Source organism: Corvus cornix, chromosome 1, assembly GCF_000738735.6.
Source record: "Corvus cornix cornix isolate S_Up_H32 chromosome 1, ASM73873v5, whole genome shotgun sequence".
NCBI lineage: Eukaryota > Metazoa > Chordata > Aves > Passeriformes > Corvidae > Corvus > Corvus cornix.
In genome coordinates, this window is record NC_046332.1 from 50356896 (window position 1) to 50375339 (window position 18444).

At 33.6% G+C, this 18444-nt stretch overlaps 1 protein-coding gene across 7 annotated transcripts in view; it reads left to right on the forward strand.

Moving 5' to 3' along the window:
* Window positions 1-18444, forward strand: part of NBEA (neurobeachin) — a 467670-nt gene that overhangs the window by 157914 nt on the left and 291312 nt on the right. For 3 of the 7 annotated variants that reach the window (XM_039566467.1, XM_039566482.1, XM_039566485.1), the window contains exons 25-30: window positions 612-635; window positions 3091-3271; window positions 3914-4044; window positions 5342-5449; window positions 7032-7200; window positions 8622-8717. In XM_039566467.1, coding sequence (XP_039422401.1) covers window positions 612-635; window positions 3091-3271; window positions 3914-4044; window positions 5342-5449; window positions 7032-7200; window positions 8622-8717 — 709 coding nt within the window. The remainder of the gene's footprint in view (window positions 1-611; window positions 636-3090; window positions 3272-3913; window positions 4045-5341; window positions 5450-7031; window positions 7201-8621; window positions 8718-18444) is intronic. The other 4 variants (XM_039566472.1, XM_039566492.1, XM_039566500.1 and 1 more) reach the window with 3 other exon arrangements.

An 18444-nucleotide genomic window follows, 5' to 3' on the forward strand; every position in this document is an offset into this window, starting at 1 on the left:
TGGTTTTTTTTTTCCTGTGGTTCAAAAGCATTGTCATATCTAGTTTGATACTGGTTTAGGTTGAAGAAATCACACCCAGTATAACATTATAATGAGCTATCCTGTAGCATATCCAGAGGAAGAGCGTTATTTATGAAGAACCAGGTTGCTTTTTGTAATTTATATTTGTTTTTTCCAAGCATTTTAAGCATATTTTCCTCCTCATAAAAGGATCAACTACTTTATTACATTTCAGTTGAATGGCTTGTTGTAAAATGCTAATATCTATATAATTAGTTAAAATATTACTTTGTTTTACATTGCTTCATAATATTATTCTGTGTACTACATAAAAGATGTACATTGGTTTGGAAGAATCAGTGTTTACGTGAATTCCATAACAATGCAAGATTTAAAGTTTTCCTTGTGCATAGCTATCTTTGACAAGTCTTTATTTTCAAATGTTCATGCAGAGCTTAAATGTTTTGCTGTTTTAAATATAAATTAAACAAATGTATAATTCCAAGATATTAATTTGTTTCAATTTGCCTTGTATTTTTAGTTAACTTAAATAATTTTCTTTTTCTTTTATTGTTGTGATCTGTTGTCTGTTTTGTCTGTTGCATGTCCAGGGTTCTAAGGTTAGTATTGCTGCTGTAAGTTTCAGTTTTTTGCATTTTAAAAAAAATACCTTTCTTTTTGATCATTTGATATTTTGTCTTTTTTAAACTATTATTGTTCTTACTATTATTTTCCTATATCATACAGTAGGATGTGAATAGGAATATATTAGGTGTAGTAATTAACTTTTCTTATCATACTTCCCTTGAGTACCTAATGCATTGCCAGTTATGGTGCTTGCTGTTAGCTCCTGGCCTGAATGTAGTTGGGTCTGTGAGCTAATTTAAGTTATAAATGCAGTTGTCAGTAGAGAAACTCTTTATGTCCTGAGCATGTTCATTGTATGGGAGGCTTGCCATTGCTCTTAAATTACACTGAGTAGTCATGGAAGGGTGATAAGTTCACTTTTCAATGGGTTTTAGAGACACCACTATCTAAAATATTGGTGATATTAGAAGGCAGCTTGATCAATAATGGAATATATTTTTAACACTATTACAGTACCAGTGTGCTGTATTTAACAGGTAGAAGTGATGGTAAATTTGGTGCAAGAAAACTGTCAGTCATTTTTTTCCTCCAGGTAGCAGAATTTTAGGGAGATATGTAAAAAATAAAAGATTCTTTTTAATTCAAAGTTTGCGAAAATCTTGCTAAAATGCACTAAAGTCTTATATTAAGTGAATTTACTACATAACTTTCAAAAATAAAAAAGCAATAGATATTCTGAGAGGTTTAAGACTATGATTGGCACAATACAGTTGAAACTTGATAAAAATCAACATCAGGCAGTCAATCAGCTGCAAGTGAGCCTGATGTTATTTCAAGCATGAGTTCAAAGTTCAAGTTTCCATAACCACATACGAGTTTTTCTAGCAGACCGTTATGGCTATAGATTTTTGCAAATATATTTTCTTTGGGTGAATGCTTTCAAAAACTCTTCTTCCAGTCTGTTATAAAAAACCAAGCAACCTATTTTTCCAAAAGTAGGAACACAGCACAAACTGAACAGGGGAGCCCTGGCTAAAGAAGAGAGGAGATAGGCTGAAAATCTTTCTTCTGAGAGTTGTCATTTTACTCTTTTTCTAATATTATTGGGCAGTTCAGACAGATGGCAGCCCTTCCCAAATCACTCATGTAACCGACACGCTACATCCTTAAGAGAAATTAAATGAAGGGCGATCTATCATTATGGTGACACATGGCACTTTGTATCTTTCATCTTTCAAAACAATTGTTTCCTTAATACTGTTTGGAACAGTTTGCACTTTTATAATTTTGGATGTAAAAGTATTCTTAGAAGTAAGCCATGAGTGAGGCTAATAATGTTTTAGGAGTATGGAAATAAAGGAATTTTTGGTTTTCTGTATTTTTTATTTCCTTTGGAAGGAAATGACATTAAGAGCACAATATATATATTTTTTTATAAATACTTTTAAGCAAATTAATAAAAGTAGAGCAGCACAATGAAAAGTACTTTTCAGAGGGCCCAAACTGTGTGCTCAAAAAGTCTTGCAACTGGAAAGCTTGTTGACAATCAGTAAGAATCAGCCATCTGTAAACAAATTTTAAAATAGTATTTAGGCATATAATTCTGGATGTGGACAAGTATCACATATTCCTGTTTTCAATTTGGCTAGCTCCAGAGGTGAAAGTGTTTAAACTGATAAAATTTTTTTTTGATTAAGCTGACTGTTTCCTCATTTACCTGCACTGTTAAATGCCTTCTGAAGGCATTTGAAAACATGACTTTCGACATCTAAGTGTCTTTTTGGAGAAAAACATTTTAGCTTTCAGAAATATTGACCTCATTCAGAAATTTTCTGTGGATTCCCACTAAGGAGAGTCCAACACTACATTAGGAAAGAAACAGCAGCTCTCTGGGGCACGTGGGCTGCATGCCATGTCACTTGTCACGTTTTTACTTTCCCTCTGTTGTTGTCATGAGGCAGCAAACATAATTGGAGAATTGGACTCTGTCAGGATTCTATATGCTGTAAACATTCCAGGGAAAATCGATTCATGGAAACAGAGTACAAAACTGTATGTTTTTTCCCACTCCATTCCTCACATTTGCTTGTTTATCTAAAGAAACATTAAAAAGTAAAAGCTATACAGAGAGTTCTTTAGCCTTTCAGCTGTTACTTGTTTGTGTAGCTTATGGAAGAATGTAAGAATATGTTGCACCCTTTTACACCATGCATTGTTTTACTATATGCCCATACTTTGTCTTTTTGTAGTTGCTAATAACTTTCTCATTTATATTAGACTTTTTCTCATCTATTTCAGCATGTAAATGTAAATAATTTTCTCACTCTTCATGCTGTCTTCGAATTTCACTCACAGCTTATGTTAATGGTGTTAGTAGGAGATTTTTAAATAACTTTCAATCTATCTGTCATTAAGCATAACAATTTAGATTTCTATGTGTATGTGCTGTCTTTATATTTCAGTTGTGTTCAAACTCTTTAATTCAATTATCTCCTTTTAAAGACTGAATTGGAAAATATTGAAGTGACACAAGGAATGTCGGCAGAGACAGCAGTAACGTTTCTCAGCCGTCTGATGGCAATGGTTGATGTACTAGTATTTGCCAGTTCTCTAAATTTCAGTGAGATTGAAGCTGAAAAAAACATGTCTTCTGGAGGTCTAATGCGACAGTGCCTAAGGCTTGGTAAGTCAACAGACAGAATGTATTAAATAGTTACTTACAGATCAATGAGTTGCAATGGATCGAATAGTGACACATATAGGAAAGGACCTTGGAGGTAGAGTTTGATGCGATAAAATTAAAATCCCATTTATTATTGATTTGATACATTTTTAAGGCTGATTCAATTTAGTCATAAGAAATACATGTCTGAAAATGTTCTTCCTTATATATTTCAAGTTGTATATATTCAGGGAGAATAAAAGTATAAATATAAGGCAGTAAACAGATGTTTTTTTTTTTTTCTTAAAACTGCTTTGCCACCTCCATGTTGCAGGTTTTCTTATCCAAGCCTTGATGGATTTGTAGGACTCTTTATAGGCTATGTAAGACAAAAAGAATGGGATACTTGTGCAGACACTGTAGACCTCAATATATTTTGCAACAGTATGGTATTTATCTTCACTGTTTACTATTATTCATACCACTTATTATATTACTGATCATTTTACTGTTCCTGGTATAAAACTTGTGGGTCATTCTCAGTTACAATTTTCTTAAATCAACTTTTCAATTACTGCCTATTAGTATTGAGTGCTAATTGATATTCTAAATATTATATTGAGAAAATATGCTGATTTGTGGCATTTTCATTTCTTCTTTTAGTTTGTTGTGTGGCTGTGAGGAACTGCTTAGAATGCCGGCAAAGGCAAAGAGAGAGAGTAAACAAGACATCATTAATTGGCGGTAAAACTCAAGATGCTCTTCAGGGTGTAACTGCATCAGCAGCAACCAAGGTAACGGAGCCTTCAGTAACCAACAGCAATGGTGACAAGTCTGAAACACGGCTTTTTAGGATCAGAAAGTAATTGAAATTCTTCTCAAATATCTGGCAAAAGCTTAGGTCTTTCCTGTTAACTTGTCTATAGTAAAGTGTGTGAGGAGGCTTATTTGAAACATGAAAACTTTGATGCAGAAGTATGACTGGAGCAATTCTAACCGGCTTTTTCACTCTTGCTTGACCTATTTGAAGGACCAAGTCCCCTTACTCACTTCTGTTATATACACCTGCATAGATTTTTTAGTCCATCAGGATACTTTGCAGTTTTGATGAAATTCTGGAGTTGAATCTCTGTTGGTGGAATATCTGAGTTCCAATAGCTTCAACAGACCTCTGAATGCATATTAGACATCAGTATTTACTATCTGCTTTTAGGAGTGAGTTTTATTGAATATTCAGTTACAGCATAGTTTTTCCAGCGTCATTAATTCATTATTCTTTTTTTTTTTTTTTAAACTTTTTCACAGCTTTAAAACTTCGTGGATTCAGAAATTAAAATCTGAAAAAATTTGGTAGAGCCCATGATTAAAATACAAGTACTTGCATAATGTAAAGGATCCCTTCTTTTTTTCTATCATATTTTCATTACTAAATTCAGTGATTTTTCTTCTCTAAAGACTTTTTCAAATAGCCATTACAAAGTTAGGTCCTTTCACAATATTATTTCATTAAATCTCACAGAGACATTACATTTTTCAATAGTGCCACATTTAATGCAAAGAAAATCACTATAAGTAGACACTTAGGTGTTCAGGCCTCACATTTAATGCAGTTTATTTTTTAAAGGAAGCATACTATTCTATGTTTTTTTAATAGTAGCAATTATTTTATAAGTAGCCTGTAATAAGTCTCAGTGCAATTAACATTTTTTTTTATATTTCTGTTCAGCATTTTCAAATGTAACATGCATATTAGAATTAATTTATTGTTTTTGTATGATGCAACAAATCTGTACCCAATCTGAAACAAACTTTTGTGTGCAAATTATTGTCTTAACTCTGTCTAGAGATACAGTTCCAAGCTACTGCAAAGATGTAACAATTTATATCTAAATAATTAGTATTAAGATAGTAATTCAAAACATCACTTTATTTCTAGAGCCCGTGTCTGAGGATTATGTGGGAAGCGTGTTGGTAGTAACATATCATCTAAAATTGATGTAATAGCTAAAAAATTATGGCAAATTAAGGTTGTAACAGAAATGCTTCGATATTTTGAGGGAACAAAAAAATCTCACTACTTTTTATTTTTAGACTCCCCTTGAAAATGTCCCTGGAAATCTTTCTCCTATAAAAGACCCTGACAGGCTTCTTCAGGATGTTGATATTAATCGTCTACGAGCAGTTGTTTTTCGTGATGTGGTGAGTAATATGTGCTGTAATTCTTTCTTCTGCAAAATCATCACTTATGTTTTGAAAGAGGTTTTGATTGTACGCAAATTAAAAATATCCTTTGTGTGTCGCACTTCATATATTTTCTGCAAACCATCTGCTTGTGGCTTTGTAACTACCAGCCACCTTCTGCACTAAAAAATTATATTGATTAAGCTATTTGAGATTAGTAGTTAACTGTGTTTAACACTCAGCCTTAATCTTGTACTAGCCAAATAATCACAGCCAAGATAAATCAGTTAAGAGTTATATTGATTAAAATCATATTACTAAAGGTGTCAGCTATTTGTCCAACCAGAGTAGGAGGAACAATTAGTATATATGTTACAGAAATGCAGCAAATTGGTTTGTAAACACAGTTCTCACTTCTGCTGAACATATTTATGTATGTAAACATATATAAAAATGTTTTTCTGCAATGGTTTTCAGCACAAAACTGCACCACAATGTGCTTGTTTTTGAATGTAGTACAATAGGAATTATTACTGTATAGCTGCAAGTACATATGTTACGTTTAAACTTCTCTGACCTGAGTTCACAGTGGTGCCACTTTGCCATCTTCTGTCCCCTATTCTTTTCTTAACTAATGAAGAAAAGAATACAAGAAAACATGTTTCTGGAACTTCTATGAAAGAAATTAATAAGAGAATTTCTAGTTATTTTAAGAACTGCAAAAACATGCAGCCAGGGATATGTAATAATGTAATATGTAATAATACATATACATGTAGAATTGTAATGTATTGTATGTATTGTAATAATACATAATACATGTAGAATTGAGGAAAGATGAAACCACTATAGGAGTAGAGAGAAACTGGAGTCTTAATTCCATCATGTAACTTTTTCACGATGATAAAAATAAAACACATTTCAGTTGAACTACAGCAACTTAATCTCAATCGGGAGAATATCTAAGCCATACATGGCCATTGCCCTTGAACAGCAGATTATGGGGGATGAGAAGAAAAGATGGCAGCAAAGTTATAGTAGTCCTGGCTTTCACTTAAATCAGTCTTGGAAACCTAGGATTGCTGGAATTTATTTCTGGAAGAAAAACAGTGGTACATTCTCCCTGCTTTTACATGTTACCAGAAGCTGTTATGCCTGCTTATACATCCAGTGTCAGCTAGAGAAACATCAGTGAGCTTAGATTTCCCTCTCAGCAATAGTACCCTTTACCTCCTTGTGTCAGGGGCCTTCACAGTCTCATCCTTGGGGCGGCAGAAGACAGTTGCCCTTGCTGCCAGGAAGCCTTTAAAGCACTCTCAGAGTAGAGTCAGGCCTCTGTTTTGAAAAGTCCATTGGCTCCACAGACCTAGAGATTTATGTAGCTGCCAAATTACCTCCAAAATTCAGTACTTAATATGTGCTTTTTGTGTGTAGTGCTCCACTGAAAATCCACTCAGCCTTCTGTGTTATCCATTTGCTGCTATGCTGGCAGAAGCAGCATTTCAGAAAGGTATTACCCATTAAGTCTTGTGATGATCTTGTATGAAATTTCTATGGAAATATTCAGTATTCTGGATGTGCTTCTTTTCCGCCGGCACAGGATGACAGCAAACAAGCTCAGTTCCTGGCTTTGGCAGTAGTGTACTTCATCTCCGTCCTGATGGTCTCCAAGTACCGCGACATCCTGGAACCACAGCGAGAAACTGCGAGGTCTGGGAGCCAGGCAGGTAGAAATATCAGACAAGAAATAAATTCACCAACGAGTACAGGTAAATTTGTTTTCTTCAAATGTTATGTGATTTCTTTCTTTTTTTTTTTTTAGAACTGTAATTATTTTACTACAAAGTATTTTTAGTGAGTAGCTTAAGATCCTAATAGGAAATTGCATACTACTTTTTTCCTGTATAATAATTTAGGGTTTTAAAATACATTGCATATTTGAGGTATTCCCTATATTTGCTTATAGGGTATTACTAATTTTCATTTGTATATTTCTATGTCTTTATTTTTCTTTACTTTTAAAATAATTAAAAAAAAACCAAAAAAACCAAAAAACCAGGGTTCCTGCTGGAGTTAAAGTTGTAAAGTACAACGTAGTTCACCAAAAATCTTCCTGAATCTGTTATGTGCTAGGAGAACAGATATCTTTAGACCATGGAGTGAATAAACAGAGAACACAGCTGCTTGCCCACGCAAGCTCCTTTTGTTTGAGTGAGGAGGTTTGTGAAAGGGTAGTAGTGGAGGACTGAGTACTTTCTTGGAGTCCTGCTGTATTGGTGCCTGCATTTAAAAGCCTATGGTGACAACATAATAAAAAGGAAACGTTGCTATTGCCTTCTCTGACTGAACTGTTTGTGATATGTTTTATCAGCAGTGGTTTTACTGGCATGTGTTCTTCAGCCTGAAAGGGAGGGAGTCTGTTAGCTCTCAGAAGCTATTAGAAATGAGGGATGCAAACTTTACCCCACTTTGTTTCAAATATTTTGCGCTCAGTCCAGTATTTTTTCTCAGTCCAGTATTTTTTCTTTCAAGTCTGATTGGATTGATTATAACTGTACCTTCAGTGTTAAAATAGTTGAAAACAGTAACTGAATTTGTCCACGAAATTTTTTGTGTATGGTTTTGTTCTTGTGTTAATCTTTAATTGCTTTCTTCGTTTATGGAGTTGCTAATTTTCATTCTTCATAGAATTTTTCATCCAATTTGTGTCATATTTACATTTAGTCATTATTTTACAATTCATCATGATGTTTTAATTTGCTATGCTTACATAATTTTTCTAAACTCAATGTGCTTTTAGGCTTCCCATTTTAAAAATACTGTGTGGACATAGCCAGTTAAGAGAAATCATAATCTTTTTTGCCTTCCTGACCAAATGTTATGGTTCTGAACTACAAAACTGCTACTTTCATCCATGATTGTCTTGCCTACTTGCTTGTATATATCTATCTATCTGTGTCTCTTTTTCCCCATAAATGTTGCTCTTGAAGTGCCCAAATAATAGGTATGCTGTTTCCTATCTCTTGATACAGAACTTGTTTTTTTTTCCTTTTAGAAATGCCTTTTTTTTGTTGATAATACCATATTTGCATGTTTCAATGAGATAGGATATCTGTCATGGATCCACAGTGGACCAGGCCACACATGAATACTAGCTGGCTCACATTTGATTCCATGATTTTCTCCACAGTTGTGGTCATACCATCTATCCCTCACCCAAGTTTGAACCATGGATTCCTTGCCAAGTTAATTCCTGAGCAGAGCTTTGCCCACTCATTTTACAAAGGTAATATTAACATCATCTCCTAACCTGTTTGGGTGTTCTTATTTAATGTAATGCACTTCAAGAACTAAATGTGATGTTACTGTTGATAAATAAGTATACGCCTCAGGTTACATGGAGATCAGACCTGATGATACCTTTAAAACTTTAACTTCCTGCCTACATTTTTCTAGAAAATATCTCTCCCACTTTTACTACAATTTATTATCTTTAATTATTATAAAATAAAAGGAAACAACAACAACAACAAAAAACCAGTCAGGAGAAGGGAACAGATATAGGAAAATTTAAATGCCTTTGGTTTGTGTTTATTCATCTACAATATTAGGTCCATAAAAATAAAATCAGGCCTATTTTAAAAATATTACATACCACATGAAGTATAGTTTTGTAGTATTCCCTTTCCCTATATCTTTTCCTGTTCTTTTGCCTTCCTTTCTCGCTTTTTTTCTTGCCTTCCTGATGGTATGTAAACCTCTGATATTGTATGTGAATTATTTTATGCCTGTTAGTTAATGTGCTGTGCTGTGTTTCTCTTGAAGGAAACGAATTTTTCTACCAAAGCAACTATTACATGTTTTGGGCCTGATTTGTTTTGTTTTGTTTGTTTGTTTGTTTTAATAGATACTCCATAAGGTAGGAATACGGGGGTTTTTTGTCATTTCTTGGAAAAGAGAGGGTTACCTGAATGTAACTTTAGCCTAATTTGCATGTACATTTCCACAATTATTTGCATGCACCGTGCTGTGAACACAGAATGTAAAACAATTTTAAAAATTTAATCTGATGAAAATGTCCTTGGTATATTTTCGTAAAATCTCGTTGGGTGAAAAGACTGATTTATAAAAAGCATAAGTGATTTAGAATGCATCCAGTTTATAAAGAACAGAATAGTTAACTTCCTACTTCAGTAATAAGGTGACTTATGCTGTCATATGCTGTTCTGGGAGCATTGTGTTAAAATACTTATTACATCAACTATAACTATCACTACGTTAATCTGGCATTTCTTAAGCTTTGATGTGTGCATGTATGTATATTATAAATTGCTTTAATTTATAACAGTGTGTAAGCCAGGGTTTGTGATTTTGATTCATAAGACTATTGTCTGCCATACAGACAAAAAAATATTTTGTACTACTCAATATCCTGATGTAAATGTAATGTTTGTTGTTGTGACATAGTTACATTTGTATGATTTAATCCATCATTGATAGAAAAAGGAATCATTTGCTCTTAGTTCAGAAGACTGCAGTACTATGTGGTGCTTCACAAAAGACCACTGAAATGTCATTAGATATTGTTTTGGGGTTTTTTTTTGGTGAAGAGTTTGGTTTAGTTTGGGTTTTGGTTTTCTTTTTTTGTATTTACAGTAATTTCTGTGTATCAGGCATAGGATATTTTATTTTCAACCATGCTTGCTTGAAAATTGGGATTGGTTAGACTGCCTCAAAACACACTTATTTAAAGACATTTCAATTTTTGTTAAATTTAACACAATAAAAATTGACTATGCAACATAAATGACATTATATTGCTATTTGTATGAAACGTGACATTTGATATAATGGGTGGCAAAGACAGGGGAAAAACAAATAGTTGTTCTTCTTATCCACAGATAGTACCCGAATAAAATATATGTATCAAAAGCAGGAAAAAAAGGTTAAGAAGAAATGGGAGCAGTCCTACAAACTCACCAAAATGTTTACGATAAAGCATTTTTAAAAAACTATTTTATTATTATATAATATTATTATCTATGATACTTGTTTTACCTTGAGTTCAAGTAAAATAGTTTTGGTTTTGAAATAGTTTAATAGAGCTACATTAAAGTGTGAGCAGGTTGGAAAGAAAAGTGGTTTGGCTTTAGAAATAAATTATTCAGTAAAGGAAATGTTATCTGTGGTTAGTTATTTGTTGGTGTCATCACATCCTTAAGGGTTTTATCTCTTTGAGGTCTCAGTCTCATACTCTTTACAGCTTCACCCATTAGAGGAAGAATAATTCCACTTTTTATATTGTGAATACAGTTCCTCAGTGTTGAACATCAGCAAAAAGTTAAATGAAAAAAAATTGCAAACAGAAAAGGCCAGAAGTCAAAACAGATTTTGTCATTTCAAGAGAAACTTTCATTCCAATGGCTAAGCCAATTGGTTTCTTTTTAGTGACTTGCTTTCAGATGTTGGCAGCAAATGTAATTTTTGAATATTATTTTAAATTTAAAGTTATTTTTACTTAATACTGAGTGGTTTAATGTAACCTTTAAAATTAACAACATATTTTTAAAGCAAAGTCCCACTTAATAAAAAATTGATAGAAATTAATTGTTACCTGGAAGTGAAGACATATTTTATTCATTCCGTATGACACTAGATGGATATAAAGAATTTCTTCTTTGTTTATCAAGAAAATTATGTCATAATTGTTAGAACTGTACAGGAAAAGATCTCTATGAATTCAGGAAGAGGGATTGAGTCCTTAAAAGAAAACGATTTATCCGTTTTTAGTAGAATAACAATTTATCCATTTTTAGTAGAATCTAATTATCTGACCAGGAAACTTCATAGGGAAAGAGTTAGATAGAATTAGGTATTACCAGTATTTAAGATAATGATTTTGTTAGTGATGCTCTTTTTCTTTTTTCTTTCCTTTGCATGGGGCAATATCTTTAGTTAAAATCTATTTAAAGCTGTGTGAGACCGTACTTGTCTCAGGTACATTACAGTATGTGATCAGCGAATGCTTCCTATGAGTGCAGCTGGTGTCAAGTATGGGTTATAAGAATTTTAACATCATTTTATGTGATATGAAACTCTTCCATTATCATCATAAAAAATATTAAACTTTGCCTTCTTTATTGTGTATGAACAAAAGATAGTATGGAAATAAAAGACTTTAAAATATATTTTGCAGGGAAATATATTCTACCTTTACTTACAAATGTTTGTAAATGGTAAAATAATGTTTCTTTTACTATTATTCAGATATTGCTCATATGCTAGGTGTTATCTTACGGTGCCTGAAGGAAAAGTTCACACCCAGGAAGAAAAAACTACTACACTAGTGTCCATGACTACCATTTAACAATAAAAATATTTATTTCTTTATAATATTCTATCCCTCTATATTTATTTTTCCTTCTAATCTGATCCATGGGGACAGAAAAATATACCTGTATCTGTAGATTTACTCTTATCATAGGTTTGTTGAAAATGCTTATGTTTCTCCTCCTTGTTTCTGAAAACTTTAAAGTGTCTTCAGTACTTCTAAATTAGTCAGTGTTTAGTCAGACAAAGCAGATCTTACAAAATTAAGAGAAAGTTCCCTCTCTTCAATTAGGGTCATATATAGTGTTACGCTTTGAAGTTATTCATTAGCAGGGTCTCAAGGGAAAAGGCAGATCAGAACTTTCCTTTTGCATCTGAAGGTTGTCTGTGAAACACAGTCCTACAACAGTAAATGCTGCAGACTTGCTTCTTTCTCTTCATAATACCAAAGAATTAATTACATTTAAAATTAATTCATTAAATAAATAAAATATGGAGATTTGGTAAAGACGAGAATAGCATTAAAAATGATTGACCAAAACCTCTGTACTGGATTTTCAGGATTTTGTCTCAAAGTCTTCAGTCATATATGAGTTCTGCTTTCTGGAAAATATTAGTAATGAATCAATATTTGAGCTAGTCATCCTCATCTGCCTTAATAATAGGTGAAGAGAAGTTAGGGCACATTTAGGGTACAGTTCATCCGACCTGTTTTGTCATTGTAGACCTCCGTCTTGGTCAGATCAATCCTGACTCCCATGACATGGCTTAACTGAACTGCAGACACAAACACTGGTTTATGACAAAAGCTGGAATCAAGTTCTTTGATGTCAAGCACTTGATCCAATAATGTGTCTTAGTAATATCCCCATCCATAGCTATAATGTTTTACATATATGTTCATAAATATAACTGTGTTGGTCAAGACATCATTAGTGGCCATTTAGTGGTTAGCAAGAGCTACCCTTGTGAACTTAGCATAAAATGCTGAAATTTTCATTTCTGAAATGGGAGCAATTGGAATAGCTTAGGAAGTATTGGTTTGTTCTCTGTTGATTTCTCTGGTTCGATAAGGGTATTTTCCCAAAATTGGTATGAAAATATCTGTGTTATGTCGAAGGTGTGGAACTAGAGACAGAAAAACTGAGAGCAGCCCTTTTACCAGGCAGAGGATAATCAGTACATGTCTGAGAGAGAAATACCTTTTCATTGGAATAAGGGGAGAGATAGAGGAGCATGGTACCTTCTGTTAGTAACAGCTAATCAGCTTTACCATGTAAAACCAGGTAACCTCTTCAAATTACAGCTACAAATTTCAAGCAGATTTAGCTATAGTGGTCAGGATCACTTGGGATGAGTTTTTTTCACTTCTAGTTGTTACTGAAGCTAGCCTTGCTTACCTTGAAGGTTTATTGGACTATTTCTTTCAACAATATTTCCACATTTCCAACAGTAGAAAAGTGTGAATTTTTTTTTTTTTCTTTTTACACTTCAACTAGCAGCCTGTTAATTACTGAGAACTCAATTAATATTAATCAAGCAATGGATAGATATTTTCAGTTGAAAATTGATGTTTCCATTTGCATTATTCAGGAGTGTTTCAGAAATGAAAGCATGGCAACAGTGCAATTCAACTTAAAATATATTGTGTGAAGCAAATCAATATGTATGTTATCAGAAACTTTTATCAAAAATTGATTGACTTTTACACTCCCTTGCTATCACTGTCTGCATTTTTCCCACAGCACTGTAAATTAATAGATTTCTTAAAAGTATGTCATGCAGGTGGACTGGAAGCTATTGATTTTTTTTTTTTTCTTGACAGAACAAACTATAATAAAAGGTTGCAGAAACAGCTTTTTCTTTGGACAAGTAAAGTATCCAGTTTTTCAGATCTCCTAGGTATATAATACTCTGGGAATTACATTGCTACACTGTTGTTTGTATTTCTAATGTAGTAGCATAGAGATTTCCAGACTATTTTTAAACTATTTAGCATAAAGGTGACAGCCTTAGTATGCAAAATGGACTAAAGGACTAATTTCCTTTGCCTGTCAAAATATTCTTTGCCTCCAGGAAGTCCTGACAAAGCTCATGTCTCCATCTTCCTCGAAATCTGGTTGTACATATGTTTCCAAGAAAGGGGAATGCTATAAGGAACATGGGTGATAATCATGATTATCATAAAATTCCAATTCTATTGAATTTCTGCCTGCTGCTCAAAATAATCATACTGCTTTTCTGATGAAACATGCTACTTATTCCAACTACATCTGAAAAGACATGCGTTTGAAGATCATGAGATAGTAATGAATACATCTTAATCTATTATTTATTGCCCTTCACCAGCTACTTAAGGCATCATAGGAGATGTTTGCACAAATATTTCATTATTAATTGATCAGTCATCATGTATGCATGAAGCAGTTGTAATAGGGATTTTTGTAAGTAACATCAGTATTTGTTTTCATTTGTTTGTACAAATTACAGATGTTTTAAGAGTTTTTCAGTTTTCAAAGTAGTGCTTAAACCAAAACGTTTTAATATGTTTCATTGTCTATATGGAACATACTCTGTGCTTCACTGCTAACTTTTGTTGCTGGGTGTTGTAGCCTATGTGACAGATTTTTTTTTTTTTAAATTTCTTTTCTAAGAAATGTCTAATTACAAAACCAACATCTTTCTCAGCATGCATCAGAAATAGAGATATTATCATAAATACCTCTAAAATAATTTATTTTTTAATTATGTGGGTTTGATTTTACACAATATAAAATAAGTGAATAAAAATATAAACTGAAAAAACTAGGGAAATTCACCTAGGGATGAAATACGTATTACCATATTGTTCCTAATTTCTATTTGGGTTTTGTTTCAAAATATAAATACCTGGTTTTATAGTCTAAAGCTAACATTTCTTTAATACGACTTCTCATTTTGTTATTTTGTTGTATCTTTTTAGTGTCTTTTAATTAATATCTTGGTAATGCTTTGGTTTAGGACTGCCGACATTTTGTTTGGCAGCCAGGTAATCAATCAGACTGATGTCCTATCCATCAAACCCTGAGTGAAAGACCTTTGATTAGTAAAGAAGAATTAAGACATTGATTAAAGACATTGCCTAAACAGATCAAGAGGTTGTATCTGTCATAAATGGCTCTTTCAATGTCCTGTCTGTGGTGAAGGTAGAAAGAACTGCCCTGTGTGCCTGCCTTAGCGGCTGCAAGGAAAGAAAAAAATGATAAGACTTTTGAGGAATTTGAGCACATAGAAGAAATTTCCGGTGAGCAAAAAGAGAAGACGTGCACTTACACATGTCCAGCTGTGAACAGGGGCTGATGATGACTGTCCCCTTCAATCACTTCCCAACCTTGATTTCACCACCCTAAATCTCTCCTACTCTATTCCTCTCCCATTTCAGTGCCTCTCTGCTTTTCCTCGTTGACAGCTACATCTCCTCACAAATCCACTCTGACTAAAAGGAAAATTCCCAACCCTCTGTCTTAAATCTCCTGTACCAAGATCTGTGCCCTTCCAATTGCCAACTCACCCCAGAGTCTTTCCTGTCTGACCTTCCTCAGTCCCCTCACTTTCAGCTGTGTTCCTTCTGCCCTCAGCCATTCATATCAGAGTCCTGGGGTATCCTATTTGTGGCTTTTCCTCTTATCAGCCAGAGGCTGCTTGGCATGTGCTCTACTTCCACCTCTTCACGTGCATGATTGCTGGCATGCTGTTAGACAACTGAATCTGCCTTGTTGCATTGCTGTCCCTGTGGATGGAAAGCGACAGTGTTTGGTCTGAAAGGAATTTCAGAAACCTGGATAAATGTTGGCTAAATAACAGATGCAGGCTAAATGCAGGCTGCATTTATCAAATGTTTTCGTAGATAAAGATCGATAAGGAAAGAATGGAAAATTGTAACCATAAGCCAGGCTCTTTTTCCTCACATTTTAATAATACAATTTACAAAGAAACTTGTTTAAAAGTATTTTAGGACAGCAAATGAGTTCTGCTGTCACTGTTGTTCAGGTAGCCTTGCCTCAGAAATAACGGAACCGCATGAAGTCTGGTAGTGGGACATTACCTAATTTGCCTATTAATGCATAGTTACATGAAGATTAATACCAGCCAAGCTGCCAAAATGAGTAGATTCTACATGATTGGGCCATGATCAGGATCACTGTAAAGGCAATTTTTACTCTGGTCCACTTATAACTTTCACAGAGAAATAGAAATGCCAACAGAAGAGAAGGTCCTGAGTAGTAGATACAGAGCAGCTTGGAATCTTAATGCTTCTTCTAGGGGGATTCTTCTCACTGTTGTGCCTCAGCCTCAAGGACTGTTGCAAGTCCATTCTTGCTTACTTCTCTCAATTTACTTTTAAATCAGACCCTCACTACCCTTTGATTCTGTTCCCATATTTAGTTTCTCATCTCAGTTTAATTTTCTGCTTCTTACCCATGAAAATTAGTAGACTGATGTTGCAGGGAAGAATTTTTCCACTCTCTCTTTATAGCCTAGAGTTTAGGAATAGATTAGTTGACTCTTCCACCAATGAAGGAAGCTGCACTATCACTGCCTAGTTGGAATGAAAGCATTTTCAGCTTGTAGGGTACTGCTTCTGGAAGTTTGTAGAAAACTGCAAAGGGCAAATAGTAAGGTTATCACCAGTGCTTTAAGATAGCTATGCAGAAAACAACTCATAAATTTTTCAGTGCACATGCAGACAAAGGTGGCAGCAAGATTGCCCTAAACCTTCCATTGCCAAATGTTTCTCTATTGTTTACAGCAGAAATTTGATGATGATTTGGGATAGTATTATGTCCCAATATTTTTTCAGCCATATTATAAGCAATTAAAAAATATAATTTTTTTTCATTCATCTTACTTTTGAAAAATTTCAGCATATTTTTACCTGATAGGGAGGTTTAACAATATGAAAAAAGACAAAAAGATCACAGGAATATACATGTAATTTTCCCATCTTTTAAAAGTAAATAAATATTAAAGGTATGATTTGTATCATCATTTTTTTTAAATGACAAAATTGTCTGTATTTATCCTATATATGAATCGTCTCATTATTAGGTTAATAAACAGGGGGAGTGTGGGTTGTATTTTTTAGGCATATGGAAGCAGTGTGAGAGCTATTTAGGTAACTCAGTAGGTTAAAACAATTACAATACACTTCATAAATCACAAGCAAACAAGATATTTTAGGGAAGGAGCGTGACGGATGAGGTCACCGCATATACAATATGTCATTTAGTTAACTTAGGCCCATATTTTTCCCATAATGTAGTAGATGAACTCATTAGTTACAATGAAAAACAGTAAGAAGGAGGCATCTGGCTTCCAACTGCCTGTTTCTGACAAGGTTAAGATCACTAGATCTAGTAATGATTCTGCTTTGTCTACTGACATGGCCTTGTGCTGTAGAAAACTGATGAGGTTTGCTGAAAATTGAGAGGCTTACTGTCACAGCGTTAGAACGCAGACAGATGCAATCAGTCGTGGCTTTGCTTCCGTTCGTGTTTATCATTTGCTAAGTTGCTTTCAGTATTTAGGATTTTTATAAAAGAATAGACATTTCTGGTTTAAGATTTTTCTAAGTCACTTTATGAAGCAGTATTTATTTCTGCATTCCAAAGGCAGCAGAAGTTCTAGGACATGGTATAAAAGAATATAGAACAGAACTTATGGATATACAGTTTTATAAATAAAACTGGTCAGGTTTTGTGACCTATGCTAAGAAGTTTACCATTTACCTAAAATAATATTAGTAATAATAATGCTGATCAAGATGGTCTTATAATACATCTTTTCAGCTATATTTATGTGGATTTCACATATCCTAATTTGCTAGGTTTCTCTTTTGAAATGCAGTTAAGAAGTTTTATCAGTTCTGAATTTATTTTTTTTAATTCACAAAAAGGAAATTGGACCTTTAAAACCCTTATTCATTTAGCTTGTCTGATGTTTTAAAAATGAGAGTTAATGCATTTGACTTAGTAGTTTTTAGATATTGTTATTCATAGTGATAAATCAGACTGAGCTGAATTGGCTTAGTGTGGCATATTCATATTAGGTGTTGGAGATGCAGCAAGAAAAGTAAAAATACAAATCTGAGTTTTTGTGGAAATCAAGTATCCATACATTTGCCTGTATATAGAATAACTCCCTTTGATATTTTTACCCTAAATCCTTTCAATTAGTGTTATGTACTTTTTAGCATGTCATATTCAAATTCTATGTCCACAAATATAATTTTACATCCATTTTTAGTGTCAAATGATGCAGGCCTCTCAACATTTTCTTCTCCTTTGGGAACAATGGTTTGCAATTCACCTGCTGAGTAATTAAGTACAGTCCTATTTATAGCATCTCAAAATTAGTTCTATTTTTTTAACTTGCTATGCTGATCAGAAAGCTTTTCCATAACCTTAATTATATATTGATGAATTTCACTTTCCAAACTAAAATTTATTCCTGGTGAGTTTGAACTGTTTTTCTCATGACAACCCTGCCATTTAGATTAAATTCCTTCCTTTTTTTTTTTTTTTTTTTTTTTGAGTTTTGAGTTTTCAGCTACAGCTTGTGACAGCTGTTGTATAACTTCTCAGTATTAGTTTGGCCAGACTATATCAGCCAAACTTTTTCTGCAACATTAGATCACTATGTAT